This window comes from Hippichthys cyanospilos, chromosome 16, assembly GCF_059441005.1.
Source record: "Hippichthys cyanospilos isolate Australia breed blue-spotted pipefish chromosome 16, RoL_Hcya_1.0, whole genome shotgun sequence".
Lineage (NCBI taxonomy): Eukaryota > Metazoa > Chordata > Actinopteri > Syngnathiformes > Syngnathidae > Hippichthys > Hippichthys cyanospilos.
The window spans coordinates 15,119,552-15,138,360 of NC_142384.1; the positions used below are offsets into that span (position 1 = coordinate 15,119,552).

The 18,809-nt window shown below is 40.8% G+C and overlaps 2 protein-coding genes and 1 long non-coding RNA gene across 5 annotated transcripts; 1 reads left to right on the forward strand and 2 right to left on the reverse strand.

Moving 5' to 3' along the window:
• Positions 1 to 4,945: 4,945 nt before the first annotated feature.
• sox10 (SRY-box transcription factor 10) lies at positions 4,946 to 12,116 on the forward strand. 3 transcript variants are annotated; one of them, XM_088436502.1, is made up of 5 exons: positions 4,946 to 5,092; positions 7,496 to 8,292; positions 9,080 to 9,348; positions 9,854 to 10,039; positions 10,127 to 12,116. In XM_088436502.1, the coding sequence occupies exons 2-5, from the start codon at positions 7,862 to 7,864 to the stop codon at positions 10,621 to 10,623; spliced, it is 1,383 nt and encodes a 460-aa protein (XP_088292628.1). In that variant the 5' UTR covers positions 4,946 to 5,092; positions 7,496 to 7,861; the 3' UTR covers positions 10,624 to 12,116. The 3 variants fall into 3 exon arrangements, with proteins under 3 accessions (XP_088292628.1, XP_088292627.1, XP_088292629.1); XM_088436501.1 differs by having other exon boundaries at positions 9,854 to 12,116; XM_088436503.1 differs by having other exon boundaries at positions 9,080 to 9,240; positions 9,854 to 12,116.
• Positions 12,117 to 13,606: 1,490 nt separating this feature from the next.
• Positions 13,607 to 16,191, reverse strand: LOC148410840 (uncharacterized). The gene is made up of 3 exons (XR_015868132.1): positions 16,095 to 16,191; positions 13,920 to 14,059; positions 13,607 to 13,731 (listed from the first exon to the last, which is right to left on the reverse strand). It is a non-coding gene; the product is annotated as an uncharacterized LOC148410840 (long non-coding RNA).
• A 343-nt stretch (positions 16,192 to 16,534) lies between these two features.
• Positions 16,535 to 18,670, reverse strand: polr2f (RNA polymerase II, I and III subunit F). Its single transcript, XM_088437115.1, has 5 exons — positions 18,505 to 18,670; positions 18,275 to 18,344; positions 18,064 to 18,194; positions 17,763 to 17,834; positions 16,535 to 16,933 (listed from the first exon to the last, which is right to left on the reverse strand). The coding sequence occupies exons 1-5, from the start codon at positions 18,522 to 18,524 to the stop codon at positions 16,843 to 16,845; spliced, it is 384 nt and encodes a 127-aa protein (XP_088293241.1). The 5' UTR covers positions 18,525 to 18,670; the 3' UTR covers positions 16,535 to 16,842.
• Between the last annotated feature and the right edge of the window lie 139 nt (positions 18,671 to 18,809).

Below are 18,809 nucleotides of genomic sequence, written 5' to 3' on the forward strand. Positions count from 1 at the left end.
GAAATGAACCGTTTTTGTTCATGGACGTCCAACCATTTTTGCACATTTCCTGGTTTAAGACCGGTTGTGTCTTGTTGTTTGGATATACTGTACATAAAAAAATCATGACATTTTAGGTGAGCAAGTATTCAATTCAGTGCTGCTTAAGCACTGGCAAAAATAGGCTAAAATGCCCTTGCATTATTACATACAAGCTCCAATAAGTAAACTGCATATTGCCTACAAAATTCTCACCAAAAAAAAAAAAAAGAAATCGTCAAAAAAAGCAGGAAATTGTCAACATTTCGTTTGGTCAATGAGTAAATAATAGATTGACAACAATAATCAAATGAATTTTCTGCCTGATGCCAGTTGGACACATAATGTTTGTTTCAGGACTGACTGCTCAGTTATGAAACATTATGATAGCCACATACTATCTGATCTTGTAATGATCAAGTTTGTAAACAAATGCTAAATGGAACTTGTCTGCAAGTCGTTTAAAAGTGTTTGCCTCTTCCTTTGTTTAAAGAGCACTTTATGAAAGTGGCTCAGGGAATTTTATGTTTTCAACTGGAATTTGTCGGCAATTCCGGGTAAAAGTCCTGGTTTGGGATTTCGACTGGGATAAATGGATTCTTCACAATGCCTACGTGTGCGCGTACATGTGGATGTCCGTCTGAACAAGCAGCTGTGGGCCCTGCATTTGAACTCGGGCTCACATGGCGCAAAGCAAGGCAGGGCCGCAGGCTGAGCAGGCGATGGAAGAGGGGAGCGTCACCCGACAAATTCACCGTCTCCTTCTCCTCTTTCATCTCCCTCTCTCAGTATCCAACAACAAACTCTTTCATTCAGGCATCTTTGCGGCCAGCCGCCCGCAGTCCCTCAAGGCCCCCCCATTTACTCTGCTTAATTCAATGTTCCGTGAAAAACTCATGATTAGAAAGTGACTTTTTTTTTTTTTGTCCATATCTTGTCCCAAGATGCATCATTTATCTTCTTGTTCTTGTAAGACATTTAACTTTAACTAAAAACATCTTTCTGTCTCAGCAAGTAAAGAAAACTTAATTAAACGTGTCTTTTAGTTCCTTAATTGGAAAATGTTGAAAGTCTGGAATATTCTGAAATGTTAATATAGTCTGAACGCATTATAGTCCAGTCTTGTTTTTTGCTTATTATACATTCCTTCATTTGTTTTTCCATTATTTTTCTTATCTTATGTTATTTTCCTATGTTATCTAATTTTGTATTTATTATATGGAATGCTTTAAATGAGCTGGTATGCAGCGCTATGGCGTACCAGCATTTCTCAGTTTATACACGCCTCAAATTAAGGCTATGGGTACCGATACCGATACTTGTTAGCGATACTCGCCCATCCTCAGTCACAATGGAACATTTTCTGTAAGGCAGATCATGGCTGCCATTCCAAAACAGCCAGCAGCTCGACAAGATGCAGAATCATCCCGACAAAGGACAGCCTTGTTTTCAGCTAAATTCTTGCACATCATTTTCTGAAAGTTCTTGCAAATGACTCAATCTCCACATCCTTCGCCTTCCATCTGATTTACATTTTTCAGTCGCCGCCCTCTTCCTACAGAGAAGCAATGCACTCCATGTATTACGCGTATGTGGAAAGATGTAAAAGATACCAACTCTTCACACAGCCGATGCATTTAAACTGGCAGATGTATTGTCGCCAGCTATACAAGGCTCCGTTTGTAATTCTCTTGTCGCAGCTGCAGCAGTGCTCTATTTCCGGCAAGTCATTTTTGTCAAAGAGTGCGAGGCTTTTCTCTGTGTTAATGCTAATCATGCTTTCATCAAAATATAGTCATCGCCAAATGATCTGAAGATTTTCTGTTATCAACTGTTTATTGAAGACGGCCTTATTATGTTTATTGAGTTCAGGGACAAATAATGCTCCTTTTTGCACTGGTCAGGGAATTTTTCAGGCCCTGAGGTATTGACCACACCTTCTTTGACCATTCTTTTGTATTTTAAAGCTGAATTTTAAGACCGTGACAAACACAAGCAATTAAAACATCTATTTTGGTGAGTAACATCACATCATCGGTTGTTCCACGCAGATTCCTCTGGGAAAGTACCAGAGGAAAAGGGAGGGGTATTGAGACACACGCACACACACACACACACAACATTTAGGATGGACTGGTGTAGTCTATATGATCACACCATGAAAAATGAATAGAAAAGTTGTTTTGAAAGTAACTCACCAGTGATGGCATACAATGATCTCCAAAGAATATACATGGCATGTAAAACACTCCTGAGCCATTGTCTTTGTCACTACATTGGTCCAGCCCAATATTCTTTTGATAAAAACACTTGAAATTCCAATAAATGTTCTCAAATCAATTCAAGGCAAAATCTAGTATGTCTTCGGTCATCGCTAAATATCACCTATTTTCAAGATTTTTACTGTCATATACATAGTAATACTACACAATAAACAATCAAATTTGTCCACAACCGAGCAAATAATAAATTAGACAATAAAAGAAGTTATGGAAGAAATATTTTTAAAAAAATCAAGCCATAAAAAAATCACACTCAATCAGTTCCTTCAATTCATTCTGTTGGTGCTACTAGTCAGTTGCACTGTCATTGTACACTACTGCAAAAGTCTCTAGTGTTAGCCCTGTCCGCTAACTATGTGGTGAGTTCAAATGCTTTTGGACATTTCCCACTCAGAACTCCATCTACCAAAGCTAACATACGGAACAGTCTACCACAAAGAATGATGGCGGTGAAATGACTTGAGTTGACACGAGTCTGTTCTGATTTTGGTTCCTCAAATAAATTATAAAATGTTTCAACGTACCCCCTGCAACGAGCTCACCGACTAAATCCTGAATGGGTATCTCTAAAATATTGGGGGGTATACAACTGTGTGAGTGGTCTTTGAACGCACCTACAGTCACCTGTGTAAGGGCATACGTACTTGCCTTCTTTTGAGCGTCAATGCACCTAAAGATCATTGAACGCACCCTTCACATGAGCAGAAATTTAGGCAACTTCAACTTAATCTCAGACGTGCAAGAGGAGCACGAGGTTGTGCGGCTGACTGCAAAAATGTCATTGCAACTTGCTCGGAGGCATTTGTGTGAGTTTGAGCCAACTGAAAATTGTGTAGGCCACAGTTAAAACTTAACTAGGGGCAATGCAAATTATCCTCGGACGGTTCAACACGGCATAAATAACATCAAAGATGCTTATGTAGCTTTGGGTTGCAATTTTGCTAAAAAGCATTGCCAGGGGCAGCATGCAAGACACAACATAGCAATGTAGCACCATTAATTGTGGTATTTTGGCATCTACACACAATCATCAACTTGGTCAGACATGGATGCTTCGCAACTTGGGGTATTTATGATCAAATGAACTCAAACAGCGTCGCGAGGAAAAAGAAAAAAAAAACTGCATCGGGTGCATTCAACATTACACTGGCGAGGCGTTCACTAACCGCTCTAACCCTTCATCTCTGCTCAGAGCCTTGACAAATTTCCAGTCCCACATTAGAGGATCATACTGTATCTTGTGAGTCATTGTGAATTTGCCAAAAAAGAAAGTTTTGTCTGACCCAGATAAGTGACAAAAGGAGTGCTTCATTCATTAGGAAAAACACATTTACAAACAAAAAAACAGAACTCTGGTTACTCTTTTTTTTTTTAAATTACTTTATCTTAAAAAATGTTTGACTAAATTGCAATAAAAAAATAAATTATATATATATATATATATATATATATATATATATATATATATATATATATATATATATATATATATATATATATATATATATATATATGTATAAATGCACCCTAAATGCACCAATAAGTTATTTACATGCTTTTTAACACTTATCATCAATGTTTAGTCAAAGAGTGGGGACTTTGGATTCCTGTAGTCAACAAACCAAGACAAAAAAAAAAAAAAATGTGGCTTTTCTTTAGTTTGGGGCACAGTGTCGCATGCTGGGGACAGGGGGGAGCTTTGTTGGCAAACAACAGCGCCTGTGTTTGCATCCAAATTTCCCCAGCTTCTTCTTCCTCCTTTCTTCACGTGTACTGAGACTTGTTTGCTTAAAAACGCGTGCTGTGTAACAACCAATCAAAAAGGCATTGTACACAGAGCGACTTATTCTGAAGGCACGTTGTACAAGCTTTGATATGTTATGATATGTTTGATATAAAGCGCTAACAAATCAGTCAAGGGTGACGCAGCACTCTGTTTTAAGTCTTTTTTTTCCCTCATCCAAAAACGTTTACTGGTGGTTATTCAAGAGTTTCATTGTCATACGCATAGTAACGCGACATAAGGAAATTTGTCTGTTCACTTCCCCGAGCAGACTTACATTCCACACAATAGAGCAAAAAATAAAGCAGGCAATAGGGTCATAGGAGCAGTGATAATGAAGCACTAATATCAGAATAGACTCACATTCTGAACATATTATGAGGTAGATGGTGGAAGAAACCATATACATAAAGGATGATAGTGCAAAATACTATGAAGTGTGGAATTATGGTGTAGCGACTTGCATGGGTACATCATTGAACACAAGTTGGGAACCACTCTCTTGATCCAAGTGCAATTTTTGAGCTTGTGCGATGGCCTATTTATGTGGAATCACAACATTAATGCTGTGATGAAAAATTACTGTAAGTTCAGTCCCGAGGTAAGAAACACCTTTTCCAACTTTAGACCGGTACTGTACGTTTAACCAGGTAAAAAGGAATCACCCGAGAGGAAACACTCGAACGCTTTGAGCGTTTGCGATGTTTCTAGAGCTTTATCTAAATTCAAGCTGGAGAGGGAGCGAGAACAACTTTAAGCCAATCAAATCCATCTTCCATCCGCACAAGCTGCTGTCCCTTTAAGACTTCCCCACCCTCGTTGAAGTCGACTATTCTTTTTCCTCACTGGGCTCGTACAAGGAGCTCTTTAAGGCCTGTCGTGGTCACACAGAGCTTGCATTCATAGCCTGGCGCAGGGACCGAGGGGGCTGGGGAAGCCTGCAGTGTCACCGTGGAAAGGAACTGAAGGATTCTGCGCAAGCCACCTTCAACTTTTCCTCAGTACTGAAGTAAGATGCGCAGCGTTTCCTCTCCTTTCGGCTTTTGCCAATTTGAGAGGAAGCCATCACTGATGCAACTGCCTGGAATTTATATTCGCTCTTTATTGCCACTGCTTTGCTTTATTGGCGTTGCTTTTCAAATATCGATGACTTCTTTGTCCCGTTGTCAGTATTGTGAAATTTATATTTGGGCTTTTTTTTGTATTTGATGGGAAACCTGCAAGAGTCTCAAATTTGGTGAACAGTAAAAAAAAACGAAAAACCAACATATTTGAATATAGCAATGGCGGTTTTTGGATCACATTGGATTTAGCGTGTTAGCGTTTAAAACCTTCTATGCCTTTGAATTTGAATTGATAATGTTGCATTGCATTAAACATAACAAATTGTAATTGATCAAACACTGGCAAATAAGGAGGACATTTTCAACAAGTGCAACTCATGATTTCACACCCACATTGAGTGCCCTGAAAATGTAAATATACTACAAGAGGGTTTTGTAAACACTTAGGTTATCATTTATACAAGAAATAGCACAATTATTATTATTTGAGGAGGAGAAACGCCCAACAACTTGATCATTTATTTTTTAATACATTTTCAATAGGGCACAAATGCAACAATATTTTACAAATTTTGGCGCGATATTTATGTATTTTAAACCACCTTGCAAGAATTTGGAAGAGACAAGGTACAGCAGGTTAAGGAGAATTTCAAATGAGGTGGCAAAATCTCCATAAGAAAAGAAACCCCAAATCAGCAAAATCCTATTTTAGTTTTTTTTGGTCGTCTTGCATTCACTGGCGCATTAGCTGATGTGGGTGTAAAGTGGGGATGGGGTGTTGACTTAGCGGGCAAAACAAGGACACATTTTGCTGCCTCCGATAGACGCGGCCCTGTGCGACGAGCGCGCTGTGTCGAATCACACCACGCGGTGTGAGGTTTATATTTCCACAGCCAGGCCGTGTTTATCCAAGAAAGCGGAGTCAATCCGAGGTCTGTGCTATTGCGGCCTTACATCATTCCAACACTTTTTCTCCTGGGAGCTTAAAGCAACTGGCAAATTTTGAACAGCGGTAGCTTATTTTTGTGGGGCGGGCTGGCTGACGGTCGCCCTTGTTTACAGAAACCAACGTGTGCTGACTCTTTCGATTACTCGCAGCTTAAAGATTGAAGGATGGGCGCGTAGCTCTGTGTGAAATGGGCGCAAAACTCCCTAACATAATCTACAGGATAAATTATTGGTTAAATCATTGATTCATACCCTGATTTAATATACGTTGGAACAACATTTGTTGTAGTATCTCAAGGCATGTTTTATTGAGCAACTCCTAAAGATAAATCGAGTAAAAACATCCGTTTTGTTTCTGTCATCTACCTAAAATGACATCACTAATGAAAATGTGCTCAAGTACAGGCATGCCATATTTTGCTAAGGAGTCACTATAACGCGGCAATAAGTTGCTTTATGTTCCAATAAATGTGTTTTTAATTTGAAAATGAACATACTCTGTTTCCGTCACAGCATTACAAATCATTAAATTAGATTAGTCCCCTTTTTTTTATCTTAATCGATAACTGATAAGTTGTCAAGATAATGGATGGATGGATTGATACATTATGTTATTGTGGCAGATCAAAAGATTAATTTTCATCAACAGAAAAATTGCTTCAGTTCTTCCTTTGAAAGATGCACTTGCAACCATTTAGCATATGCTATATGAGACTAGTCCCATGTGCTGGCCGTTTTCTTTTGTCAATCGCCAAATAATTAAAAATGAACTTAAAATAAAACATCGGCCATCCTGTCTTTTGCAGACTTGCTCAAGCAGTGGATGAAGAGCTTTGCTATAACTTATCCATTAGCATCTTTGTTGCTAACGTTAGCTGTGGCTGCAGTCTCAGCTGGGTGCTTTGCATTTATGTGGTAAGCTAAACTTGAGTTGCTACTGTGGTAAGCAAACTCCTATTTACAAAGAATGCAATCTTACTTTGTCAAAGATGCCCTTGGGGTATTTTATCAAAGTTAAATTTACCACATTAATCCAAGCAACAAGTCCCAGATGGTCTATCATTTTCACGTCTACCTTCCACACGCCACAAAAGGAGCCTACCAAGTTCTGTCAAACACAATGACAACCTATCAGTGTCCTCTTTCGGGTGCGACTGGTGTTTGCTTTCTAATCCCCAACAACTCAAGCACAAGAAGCCCGATGCATAAAAACGATCCGATCCGCATAAAAAAGCACAAATTTAGAGATCAAAAGTAATATTAACGCAATAAACAAAAACATGCTAACTACGACTGTAATTAATTCTTTTCAAAATGTACCCCTCTCAGTACTTTACATGTAGTTTCGTGAACATTCTCCCCTCCTCAAAAAGCAACCTTCTGACGTTCTGCCGTTTCAGGTCCGACCTGTTGAATTTTCATCGCGGGAGTCTCAGACGAGAGTGGCACGGGAAAGTCATCAGCTAGGTGGGCGAGTTTGGTGCAGACAGCTGTGCTTTAGCAGGTAAACTGGGGTCTAAGGTGCGCGCTGAGCCGCCTATGATACCAACCACACGGATGGAAAGAACTTTGATGTTTAACCCTCATAGAGTTTTACAACGGAGATTGAGAGTAGAGACGGATTGGCAGTTTATATTATAATTTAACGGAGGTCAGAAGTGAAGTCCAGACAAGCCAACATCAGTCTGCCCATTAGTGAATTCAAGAGTAGGGAGAAAAAGCAGGCAGCCAACAGGTAGAGTATCAGGAAGAGGTCAAGCATCCTCATGAAGATGTCCAGAGAGGAGCAGAGCTTGTCAGATGTCGAGCTCAGTCCGGGGGTGTCGGACGACAGCCGCTCCCGATCGCCCTGCCATTCGTCTGGCGCCGGCGGGGACGATTCCCCCCTCCACGGGCAGCGGCTGCTGACAGTTCTGGATGACGGCACCGGGGGTCACCCCCCTGGAAAATCCGACGATGAGGATGAGCGCTTCCCCGTGGGGATCCGTAAGGCGGTCAGTCAGGTGCTCAACTGCTACGACTGGACACTGGTGCCCATGCCCGTGCGCGTGAACAGCGGCACCAAGAGCAAGCCGCACGTCAAGAGACCGATGAACGCCTTCATGGTGTGGGCGCAGGCGGCACGGAGGAAACTGGCGGACCAACACCCACACCTGCACAATGCGGAGCTCAGCAAGACCCTGGGGAAGCTTTGGAGGTGAGGAGCTCTCAGATCTTGAATTGGGAGCATGAAGTAGCATGGCCCAACGTTGGGTCGGCTCAAAGCATACAGCGCTGTTTATTTTCAACTAGTAAACAAGAGAGAATACTTTTAACTCATTCAATCCCAAACACATTGGGATTGGGACCTGACATTCACTCCCGGGTATTTATTTACATTTCCTTCCGTTCGTTTCAAGTGTTTGGTTGAAGGAGGGTCTAAAAATGGCATCCATCAATGACTTAAGGTAGTTAAATACTCAAGTAATCAATTACTTTAGGTAAGTACTCAGGACTGAGTACTAAAGATGTTCCAGGACACATTGTGCGTCTCAGCTGGCCTGGGAAGTTCGGGCGTCACAGCGAAAACTGCTGCCCCAGCGACCCGAACCCTGATGAGCGGGAGATAATGTCTGAATGAATGGAAGTTACTAAAATAATTGATTACCTCGTACCTAAAGTAAATGATTACTTTAGTACTTAATGACTGGAAGTACTCATTTACTTTATTTCTTCAAAATATCAATTACTTTAGTTCGGAATTCATTTGATACCAGCCAATTGCAGAGCCTCCTTGAGCCAAACGCTTAAGAAAAAAAAATAAAAAAATATCTAAATAAGTACCTGGGATTCCATTTTTGGACACAAAAATGTAAAAATATGTCTTTGGGGTTGAATGAGTTAAGGCTGGATTACTGTTATTACCGGTGGCTTCTGAGATATTAGCAATGAGATGGCCTCTTTTTTTTTTTTTTAAATTCCACAACATTTCTTCCTCGTCCAAGGCTTCTTAACGAGAGCGATAAGCGACCCTTCATCGAGGAGGCGGAGAGGTTGAGAAAGCAGCACAAGAAGGACTACCCCGACTACAAATACCAGCCTCGACGCCGCAAGAACGGAAAGACGGGTTCCGGGTCAGGGAGTGACGCGGAAGGCCATTTGGAGGGTGAGATCAGCCATAGACAATCCATCTACAAGGGTCTCCATCTGGATGTGGTCCATATTGGGGGAGCTGGGTCCTCTCTGGCAGATGGGAATCACCCTCATGCTGCAGGTGGGCTGCCGGCTCCCTCAGCCCATCTCCCGAGTAATCCCTTGACATTATTAGAGATTTTTTTTTCTACCGCAGGAAGTAAATAGAACTAAGTCAATGTAATGTCATTTATTTCAGTTCATCCTTCCATTATCTCAACCGCTTATACACAGGAGTAGTGACGATGCCTGACGGTACCAGATACCTTCGGGCAGTGGGCGGGTACATCCTGAGTGGTTGTCAGCCAATCACAGCCAATCACTCTCACAAACGTAACTAAGGACAATTTCGAGACTTCGATTAACCCATCATGCATGTTTTTGGAATGTGGGCGGAATCCGGAGTGCCAGGAGAAAGCCCACACAGGCATGGGGAGAAAATACAAACTCCACAGGAAGGCTAGAGCCAAAAGCAAACCCATGACTTAAACATGCGTGGAAAAAAACAGCCAGACCAGATATAATCAGCTCCCATTTTTGAACAAGTGACTTAAAATAAAGTAACATAGTTTCTCGTGTGTGTTCAGGTCACAGCCACAGTCCCCCGACACCGCCGACCACACCAAAGACAGAGCTTCAGTCTGGGAGGGCAGGGGATGGAAAGAGGGAGGCTTTGGGGAACGGGCTCTCCCGTGGGCCAATGGGAGCAGAGGGTAGTTCAGGTGCCGCGGGGACCGGAAAGCCTCACATCGACTTTGGCAATATGGACATCGGTGAGATAAGCAACGACGTGATGGCCACCATGGAGCCTTTTGATGTCAATGAGTTTGACCAGTACCTTCCCCCTAACGGCCATCCAGGGATCGGGCAGAGCGCCGGCTCGGGATCCGCGACGCCCATTACTACCGCCTCTCAATACACCTACGGCATCTCCTCCGCTCTGGCGGTGGCCAGCGGACACTCCGCAGCCTGGCTCTCCAAGCAGCAGCCGCAACAACACCACGGCGCCCCCCTGAGCTCCGAGTCGTCTAAAACCCAGATCAAGAGCGAGGCTTTCTCGGAGGCGGGCGCGGCCAGTTCCCACGTCGCCTACACCCCCCTAAGCCTCCCTCACTATGGCGCCGCCTTCCCCTCGCTGGCGGCCAGGGCTCAGTTTGCAGAGTATGCCGACCAGCAGGCCTCGGGGTCATACTATGCTCACTCCAGCCAGGCAACCGGCTTGTACTCGGCCTTCTCTTACATGGGGCCCACCCAGAGGCCCCTGTACACCGCCATCGCCGACCCGTCCGGCGTGCCGCCGTCGCACAGCCCGACGCACTGGGAGCAGCCCGTCTACACTACGCTGTCGCGGCCATGACAGATAACCGGACCAGAGGGCGCCGGCGCTGGCCCGGCCCCCGCGCCCGACCCGGCAAGCGGCGGTAGTTTTGCCGAACGCGGTCTGGGCGGAGGGGAGCGGGCCGGCACCGGGGGAGTCGGCTGGGGAGACGGCGGGGGAGAAAGCCTGCGCCGCTCTCGCCCAGATGCGGAAATGCTGTCGGAGGTGAAGGCCGACTTCGGGGCGTGGCGCTTTTAAAGCGTTTCTTGCTCGTTCGGCGCACGCGTTCTTGTGGAGAAACCGAACCGAACGACAACGCTCCAATTAGATCACGGGTGATGTCCCTGTCGGGATAGTGGCCGCCTGCGAGGATGTGGGCAACGGAAATCAGCTTTTCATGGTTCACTCCAAGAATGGACAAATTCTAAATCCACAAAGAATGAATCAATTCCTAAGCAATCATTCAATGTCTTTCATGTTTTATGGAGGAAAATGTCAAACGCGCTTATGTCAAAGCGCTATACAGTCTTTAAAGTGTGTTCAGGAAACCGATATGCTAACGCGGATGTTTTTTTGGTTGATTCTTTGCATTTATTTTTCAAGAAACATGCAGGTGGGAGGTTGCTGCAAAGTATTTTATTATCATTTTTATTTGAGCTGTCAACCTCTCACCATTATTTGCTCACTAAGAAATAAACGGTTGAGATTATTGTAAAATGACCAAAGTTTTGATACCAAAACCTTCGAAATCTGACCAAGAAACTGCCACGACAGTTTCTCCCAATGTGACATTCCAAGCTACCTTAACGTAGATTAGGTTTTATAAATCTCTCATTGAAATGTAATAATGTCAAAAAAGATTTTTAATTCACGCCGACGAAGGCTTTTGGTTAATAGAAACGTCATGCCACGAAAAGATTTTTCTACTTTCTCAATACATCATTGGACACATTTATCATTTTCATCTCTTTGTTTATGAAAACAATTTTGCCTTTATTGTCTCCACCGTGTAATGTCACAAGATTGTGCACATGTTCCCGTCGATGACAATTTTGGCGAAGCATTGCCACTTGCAGTGACAGAACAGCTTTCATGAATTTGTATTTTCATTGAGCTTCACATTTAGTCGTCACAGTGCCTTAGAATTCCTTCTTGCTTTTTACGCATTCATCTCAAAAGTAACACATTGTATTCTGCATTACTTAGGGCTTATTTTCTTTGAATAGTTATTCAGTTCTCGCAAATGTATCTTCATCTTCACATATTACACATTTAAAAAGCTGGAAAATATGCTTTGTTTCACATTTATAACGATATGCCTCTTAAATATATATTTTTTAATTCTACTGTATATGCATGCAGCCTTGCTGATATCATTTCATACTATTTCATGCTGTAATCTTCTTTCTGTTTTGGTTGCTATGTTGCGGTTTTGTGTGACGGTTGCTAGCCCAGCAACAGACAGCAGAAATGAAAACCTGAAACATGCGAGTATTATGATTTGCTCTCATTTGAAATAAAATTTTGCTTTATTAAAAGTCGTTTCTTATTGTTTCTCTCAAATGAATACATTAGTGCAGGTGACTCAAATTCAAATCTGCTCCGACGCTAAAACAAATAACACTTTTTTTTTCCTAGATTGATTGGTTCTCATATTTTGGTATAATATGTGTGTCATAATTGCAAATTTTAGCTTATAACCAGTTTTACAAGCATATATGTTCAGCAATAATATAAGTAAACCTCTCATTATTTACAAAAATCAACATTTGAGATTTGAGAATTGTAAAATTACCAACGTTTCAACATTCAAAATTTATATAAATAAAAATAGCTTTGCACTCTTTTCCATGGATGTCAAGTTAAATTTGCTGGTTCTGATTAATAGTAATATGCATGTTTATGATTAATAGTGATGTGCTTGTACTTCTTTGGGGCCAGTATCAAAAAAGAATACCATCTGAAATTGTTTTAAAGTTACATAAATATATACCAAAATTTTATTAGTCCGGCCCACTTGGCAATAGACTTTCCTCTATGCGGTCTGTAATTTAAAACTATGGGTAGATTTCACATTATGCAAAACACGGCAAATGGAACCTAACAGTGGCCAGACTGTAAAGATTTTTTTTTTTTTTTTTTTTTTGGAAGAAAATATTGGCGACAAACCATATCTAGCATCAGGTGGACATTTGGCAGGGTTTGCATATTTATTCTGTGTTTTGTGTGTGTGTGTGCGTGTGTGTTAATTTTCATGCGAGTGGCTGAGTGAGCTTGACTCCTAATACCCTCTGCTTAATCGGCTGGCTAAAAACAAAGCAGGCTATTGATGGGGAACTTCGGGTGGGGGTGAGAGGATGGGGGGGCATGGGAGGGGGGGGGGGGGGGGGGGGCATGTCCATAGCTGCCAGGCCTGTAGCTTCACCATACAAAGAGACTCTCATACTCCCCCAGCATAGACCCTAACCCCCCTCCTGCTAAACCCAATTCATGCCGCCATCTCATTTGTTGCATTTGCTCCTATTAATTTAAAAAATGCCAACACCCTAATGGCATTAAGGGTCATTCCGGAATCAGAGGGTGTTTTACAGCCCACCAATTATTCAATAGTCCACATAAAAAATGCTAAAACGTGCCGTTCCTAAGTAAATTTACTTGTCCTGGGATCAAATCTCAAAAAAATGAAATATAAAGAAAATGTTGTAAAAAGACCAAATATGCCTGGAGTGCCCCCTAAAATGTGTGCACACAATCTTTGTCATAACCTTTTATGCATGGTAGAAAAAGAAGAAAGCAGTAAATCACATTAAACTGGAATTGACGTCATCAAACTGCCCCCCCCACCCGCCCCAAAAAAATGTGTAGGTCAAAGGTATGTCCTGTTATTTTTCATGTTTTAGTCAACCTCATGCAACCCTGTTGAGCATACGATCAGAATACGTTTTTTTTTAAAACTTATTTACATACATAAGTATGCATAAATTGAAGGACACATTGGTAGATGGTCCCCATCTATACTTACCGGTAGTTCTGCAATTTCGTTGAGCCGGAACATCCGATTTTGTCTTGAGAAACCGGGATAGACATTGTGCCTTTTCTTGAAGATAAGCCATTTTATAGAGGTTCGGTGAATCAGTTCCCTTGCATCTGAAACGGGAAATTTTAAAATAGATTAAAAAAAAATAATAAACAATTATTAAAATAAAATATATTTTGTTGAAATATTTCAACAACCGCTTTTAATGAATTGCTTTAATTTTAAAGAAATGGAGAGAAACAATCACACAAAGTCATAGACACACCTAAGAGCAATTTGGAGTATCTGATATACCTACCATGCATGTTTTCAGGAAAGTGGGAGGAGACTGGAATGCCCGGAGAGGACCCGAGCAGGCACAGGGAGGACATGCAAACTCCGGAGGCCGGAGTCTGAGGTGAACCAGGCGAACGTGCTTACCACTTTTGTCATGTCAGCCTTTAACAAACACATAGTACAGTACAATGATTTGTATGGTAAATTATGTTTCTCTAAGCCATAGATGTCAAACTCAAGGCCCGGGGGCCAAACCCCGCCTGCCACATCTTTTTATGTGGCCTGCAGAATGTTAATTATGACTTCTGACTAAAACATGGGTCTGGGGTGCAGTTGAAAAATATTTGAGACTTGCTTTTTTACGTTACATCGAGCAAGGTACCGGAACTCCTAAACTGCTTAAAAATTCAAACAAGCTGATCCAGTTTTAAATACAAATCTCAAAGTCCTAGGGGTATCACAGTCAACTAGTGTTCAATATGTCCGCCTTACATAAATAAGGTCGGCCGCTATCTCCGAACTGTGAAGTGGATGTGATTTTAGTAAAGGTACTTTTTTTTTTTTTTAAAACATGTTGACATTTTAGGAGTACAATTAGAAAGGATCAAACAAAAAAGGACAGTGCTCTGACTGTTCTAAGATCGCTGTCTCACAGGGATAAGAAAACGTGTGACGGAATGCGCAAATGGAAATATGACTAATGACAAATGTGGCTAGGCAACAAGCTGATGGCGTGCAGTTTAAAGATCAGAAGATATTAGCAGTATCCTCAGCTGCGGGCGACCTGATGGGTGTCCTCGCTGTGGTCGGTGCAGCTGACTGTCACATGGCCATGAAAGAAGTATCCCTGAGGCTCCGTCATCTTTATCAAAAGACTTACATATGAAATCATCACCAGCCGGCATCAACTGGATTCATCGTGAAATCATCGCAAACAAAATCGTACCGAAGTTGCCCATTTTTTGTTGTTTGCTTCTGACTCCTTAAGAATGGTACTGACGCATGTTGTTTACACACATGCAACTTGTGAGGGTGGATTTAAAAAGTCTACACACACCTCTTCGAATGCCAAGAAGGGATTTTTCTGGTGGTCTTTTCCAGCACTAATATGAGGATACAAACTCTCTATACATTAAATGTGGCTAATCACAGTTTAACTTGCTAAATGTGAGTCTGAGCAGGCCTGCCACTCTGAGAAATTGGCCAAAAAATCTTTGCGTTGTCGAAGGCTTTTTCTGACCATTTAATGCTCCCTAGGAGTTTTGTGCTAATGCGAAAAATCAAGCATTAGTCATGTTGCGGCCATGATGACCATTGTTGCATTTGCATCAAACGTGCCAAAAAAGTTCAACCTTAGTTTTAACAGAGCGTAACAATTTTCCGTTTGTTTGCGAAATTTCAGTTGAGCTGTTAAAGGTCACATTAATGGAGGGGTGAAAAGGCAATTAGTTATCTTGGTCTGAAATTTGCTAATGTACGGTATAACAAAAGTCATTTGGCATTGAGATGGGTGTGTAGACTTTTGATATTTGCATTTTTATCCTCCAATAATGTAAAAATCGAAGCTGTTGTACAACATACACTGACCTAGTTAGTCTCCAACCTATTTTCCCTAAACAATACGGAGACTGTCTGTCTGCTTTGTGCTTGTGCATGTGTTTTCACGGGAGAGAAAAGTTCAGCGAGAAAACGTTTGAGAGCGGTTGACAGCACTCCTCGGCTAAACAGTACAGCTCTTCAAAAAGTGTGGAGGATGTCACAAGGGTGACGGATGCATTTATTCGTAAAAAGATTCATAAGTGAGAGTTCCAATAATTGGCAGTAAAATGATACAGAAATGGAACGGCACAAGGACTTGGACGATATCAGAATCGGATCATCTTGAACAAAAATATCACGGTATTGTGGGATTCAAAATACAGGTCTAAAATATATCATTTTAAAATATTTATTGGGTTGCTATTTTTCTGGATAATATAAAGTTGCATTTTAAAACAAATTAAACAACACGGCATCTGTTACAATAACAAACATTTACCATGCACAATAATATTTAAAAAAATAAATTTTAAAAATGATTGATTTGAAATTAACAACCGTCAAACATTAGTAAATTCAAATCAATCATTCAACTACTATGTATATTAATAGTGTCAATGTCAATTCTGTCATTTCATATCGATGAGGGGCGTCCTACCTCGAGCGAAATCACATAAAACGTTCCGTAAAAGTAGCATAAATATGTTAACCACGCTGATTAGCTGCAGTAGCTAACTTTCAGTGTTAAATACGACAAACTAGAATGTGGACATGATTGGCTGCGAAAGCCAAAGAGTACGAGTCACACCGAGAGGGAGACTCCCGTGGCAATATGCGAATTGCTCGTTAAGGCAGACGACGCAGGAGGGAGAAGGAAAAAAAAAAAAATACCAGTTTAGATTAGTTAATCGTGACTTTCTAAATCGCGATATATTGCCATTAGGCCCTGGCCTAAATGGAAGCATGAATTATGAAACTATTCAATTTTGGAAATTTCATATGATACACTAACTCGTGAAGATCTTGCAAAAGAAACTTGTTTGTTTGTGACTCCGCAATCCACCTCATGACCAACAGCTCCAGAAAATGGACAAGTACTCTTATTTCAAACCTTTATTCAAAACAATAAAACATATTTTTACAGTCATGAGTCCACCAAACGACAAATTGAAAACTACGGAATCTTTGTACTCTAAAACAAACATTCACACACTTTTCCCCCTTGAAGAGCTCCCTCATATTGTGGTTTAAACAGGCGGTACAATGAGCTTAATTCAACATAAGTGGCGAGACTTTTGTTTGATACATAGTATCAACAGAGTTGCTTGATAGTTTGGAGAAACAAAAACAAAAGCATCTCCAGTGAACATCTGCTGGTTGGAGGAAGGGAAGTTTGCACGATTGACTTAATCATTAATGATGAGCTCATCACAGCCCCAGTCTTCATAACTTCCATCTGGAAGGTAGCGGCGAATGATGATGGGGATTTTTCCACACCTAGTGGAAAAGACAAAATGGAGGTGAATTTACTCAATGGTCATTTTTTTTGGAAAGTAAATTCTGTTAGTGGCTATAAGTAGAATACGATCAATTTATCAAAAAGATGTAGTAGAATTTAAACAAAACACAGGGTCTTAGGCAGACTTCAAGCCCTCATGTCTACTAATGATAAATGGTAGTAATATGACATTGGTGTCATTTTAAAACTGAATTCATTCCTTTTTTTCAACACTAATGATTGTTTTATAAAGGAGCCTATTGCAACCATCGACCAACCATAATGCATTTCTACATCAAAATATTGAAATGTTTGATTGTTTTACAGCATTAAAAAATAAGCATAAACAACTTTTTGGAAAATCTTTCCATTTTATGACAGTAAACATTAATGAAGAATAAGATACACACGGTTTATATTCAGAGGCTTACCAAGGATTCCAATGCACTGCATTGCTTTCAAACGCAAACACTTTAAGGCTGTAATAAACCATCTGTCAACTAATTTCTTGAAATTATTAATTTGATGCTTTGGTCACAGGCAAATGCATTAGTTACAAGCTGTCAACTAACATTCTTCAGGTTATCTGTCACTTATGGTTTTCATTACGCAGCACGCTAATGAATAATGTTGTATGAATATTTCATTTATTAAGTTATATTTATCATCTTCAGCTACCAAGAGGTGTCCAGTTGCTTCAATTCAACATTTGCAGATCCTTGTCAATTTTTTCTTTTCTGCAAAGTGAATTAAGTGTATTTATACTCTTGTATTAGTGTCTTTAAGCTTTGATGGATGAATAGGATCACAGATACATGTAATACTCACTTGAGCTCTTTCATGGCAATTTGTAAGGGGTCCGTTTCTCCTTCCAGCTCCACCATGACCGGTGCGCACATCCTATTAAGAGTACAATTATGTAGCATTCAAAACCAAAACGTTTTGACTAGTTAATCCATTTACTTTCTGTAACAATGTTGTGGGTAAATAGCTAACTTTAGATTGCAGTGGGTGCCTCATTACCATCTTTGCAGAACTGACATTTTGAAGCATTTATACATAAATCAAAATTCCAGACAACTGCACCAACAGCGGATTGTATGCTCATTCCACTCAACAAAACACTTACGCAATCTGAAGAGCTCTAGTTCCCAAAACTCTGGCTCGCTCATATTTTGTCATGTATGATGTTGTTATTCTCTTCTGGTTTGCCTGCTGGCCCTCTCCTGCCGGTAGGATCTGAACATTTTCCTGGTCGTCCTGTTCAAAAGAGGCAACAAAGGTCCGTTTATAATGTAACAAAACGTACATAAATGTAGGATATATTATCAACTGCTCACATCCTCCGCGTTTTCCAAATCATCTAATCCTTCGTCCTCTTCGGCATCGTCGAAATCTCCATCATCGAAGCTACAAAAATGGCACACGTTATCATCAATATAGTAAATAAGTACAAGAAAAAAGAAGCAACTCAAGCAGTCGTTGCTAATGCGTTGTGAAAGTTGTTTAGAGCACATTTTCAAGTATCCGTATAAATGGGAACAGCACTGAAAGACATTATATCACTTACTTATCTTCATTGTCCGACATATTCTACTGTTAAGTCGCAAATATCCCTAATGAAGTGTAAATGTTATCCTTTCACTCGTTGTTATAAACATGCACACGCAGGATACGATGAGCAGCTTACTTCCGGTTTGTATGTGCACCAAAAAAATGAATCCGTATCAACAGGATATAAAACTAAAGTTCCGCTTATTTAGTCTGAGTTCATCAATTGCAGAACAGAAGCCGAAAAGTACCACTGAGAATAAAATGCATTTTTGTGCTAATAATCAACATTGCGTGTATGCTCTTAACCTAACGAGAAATAGC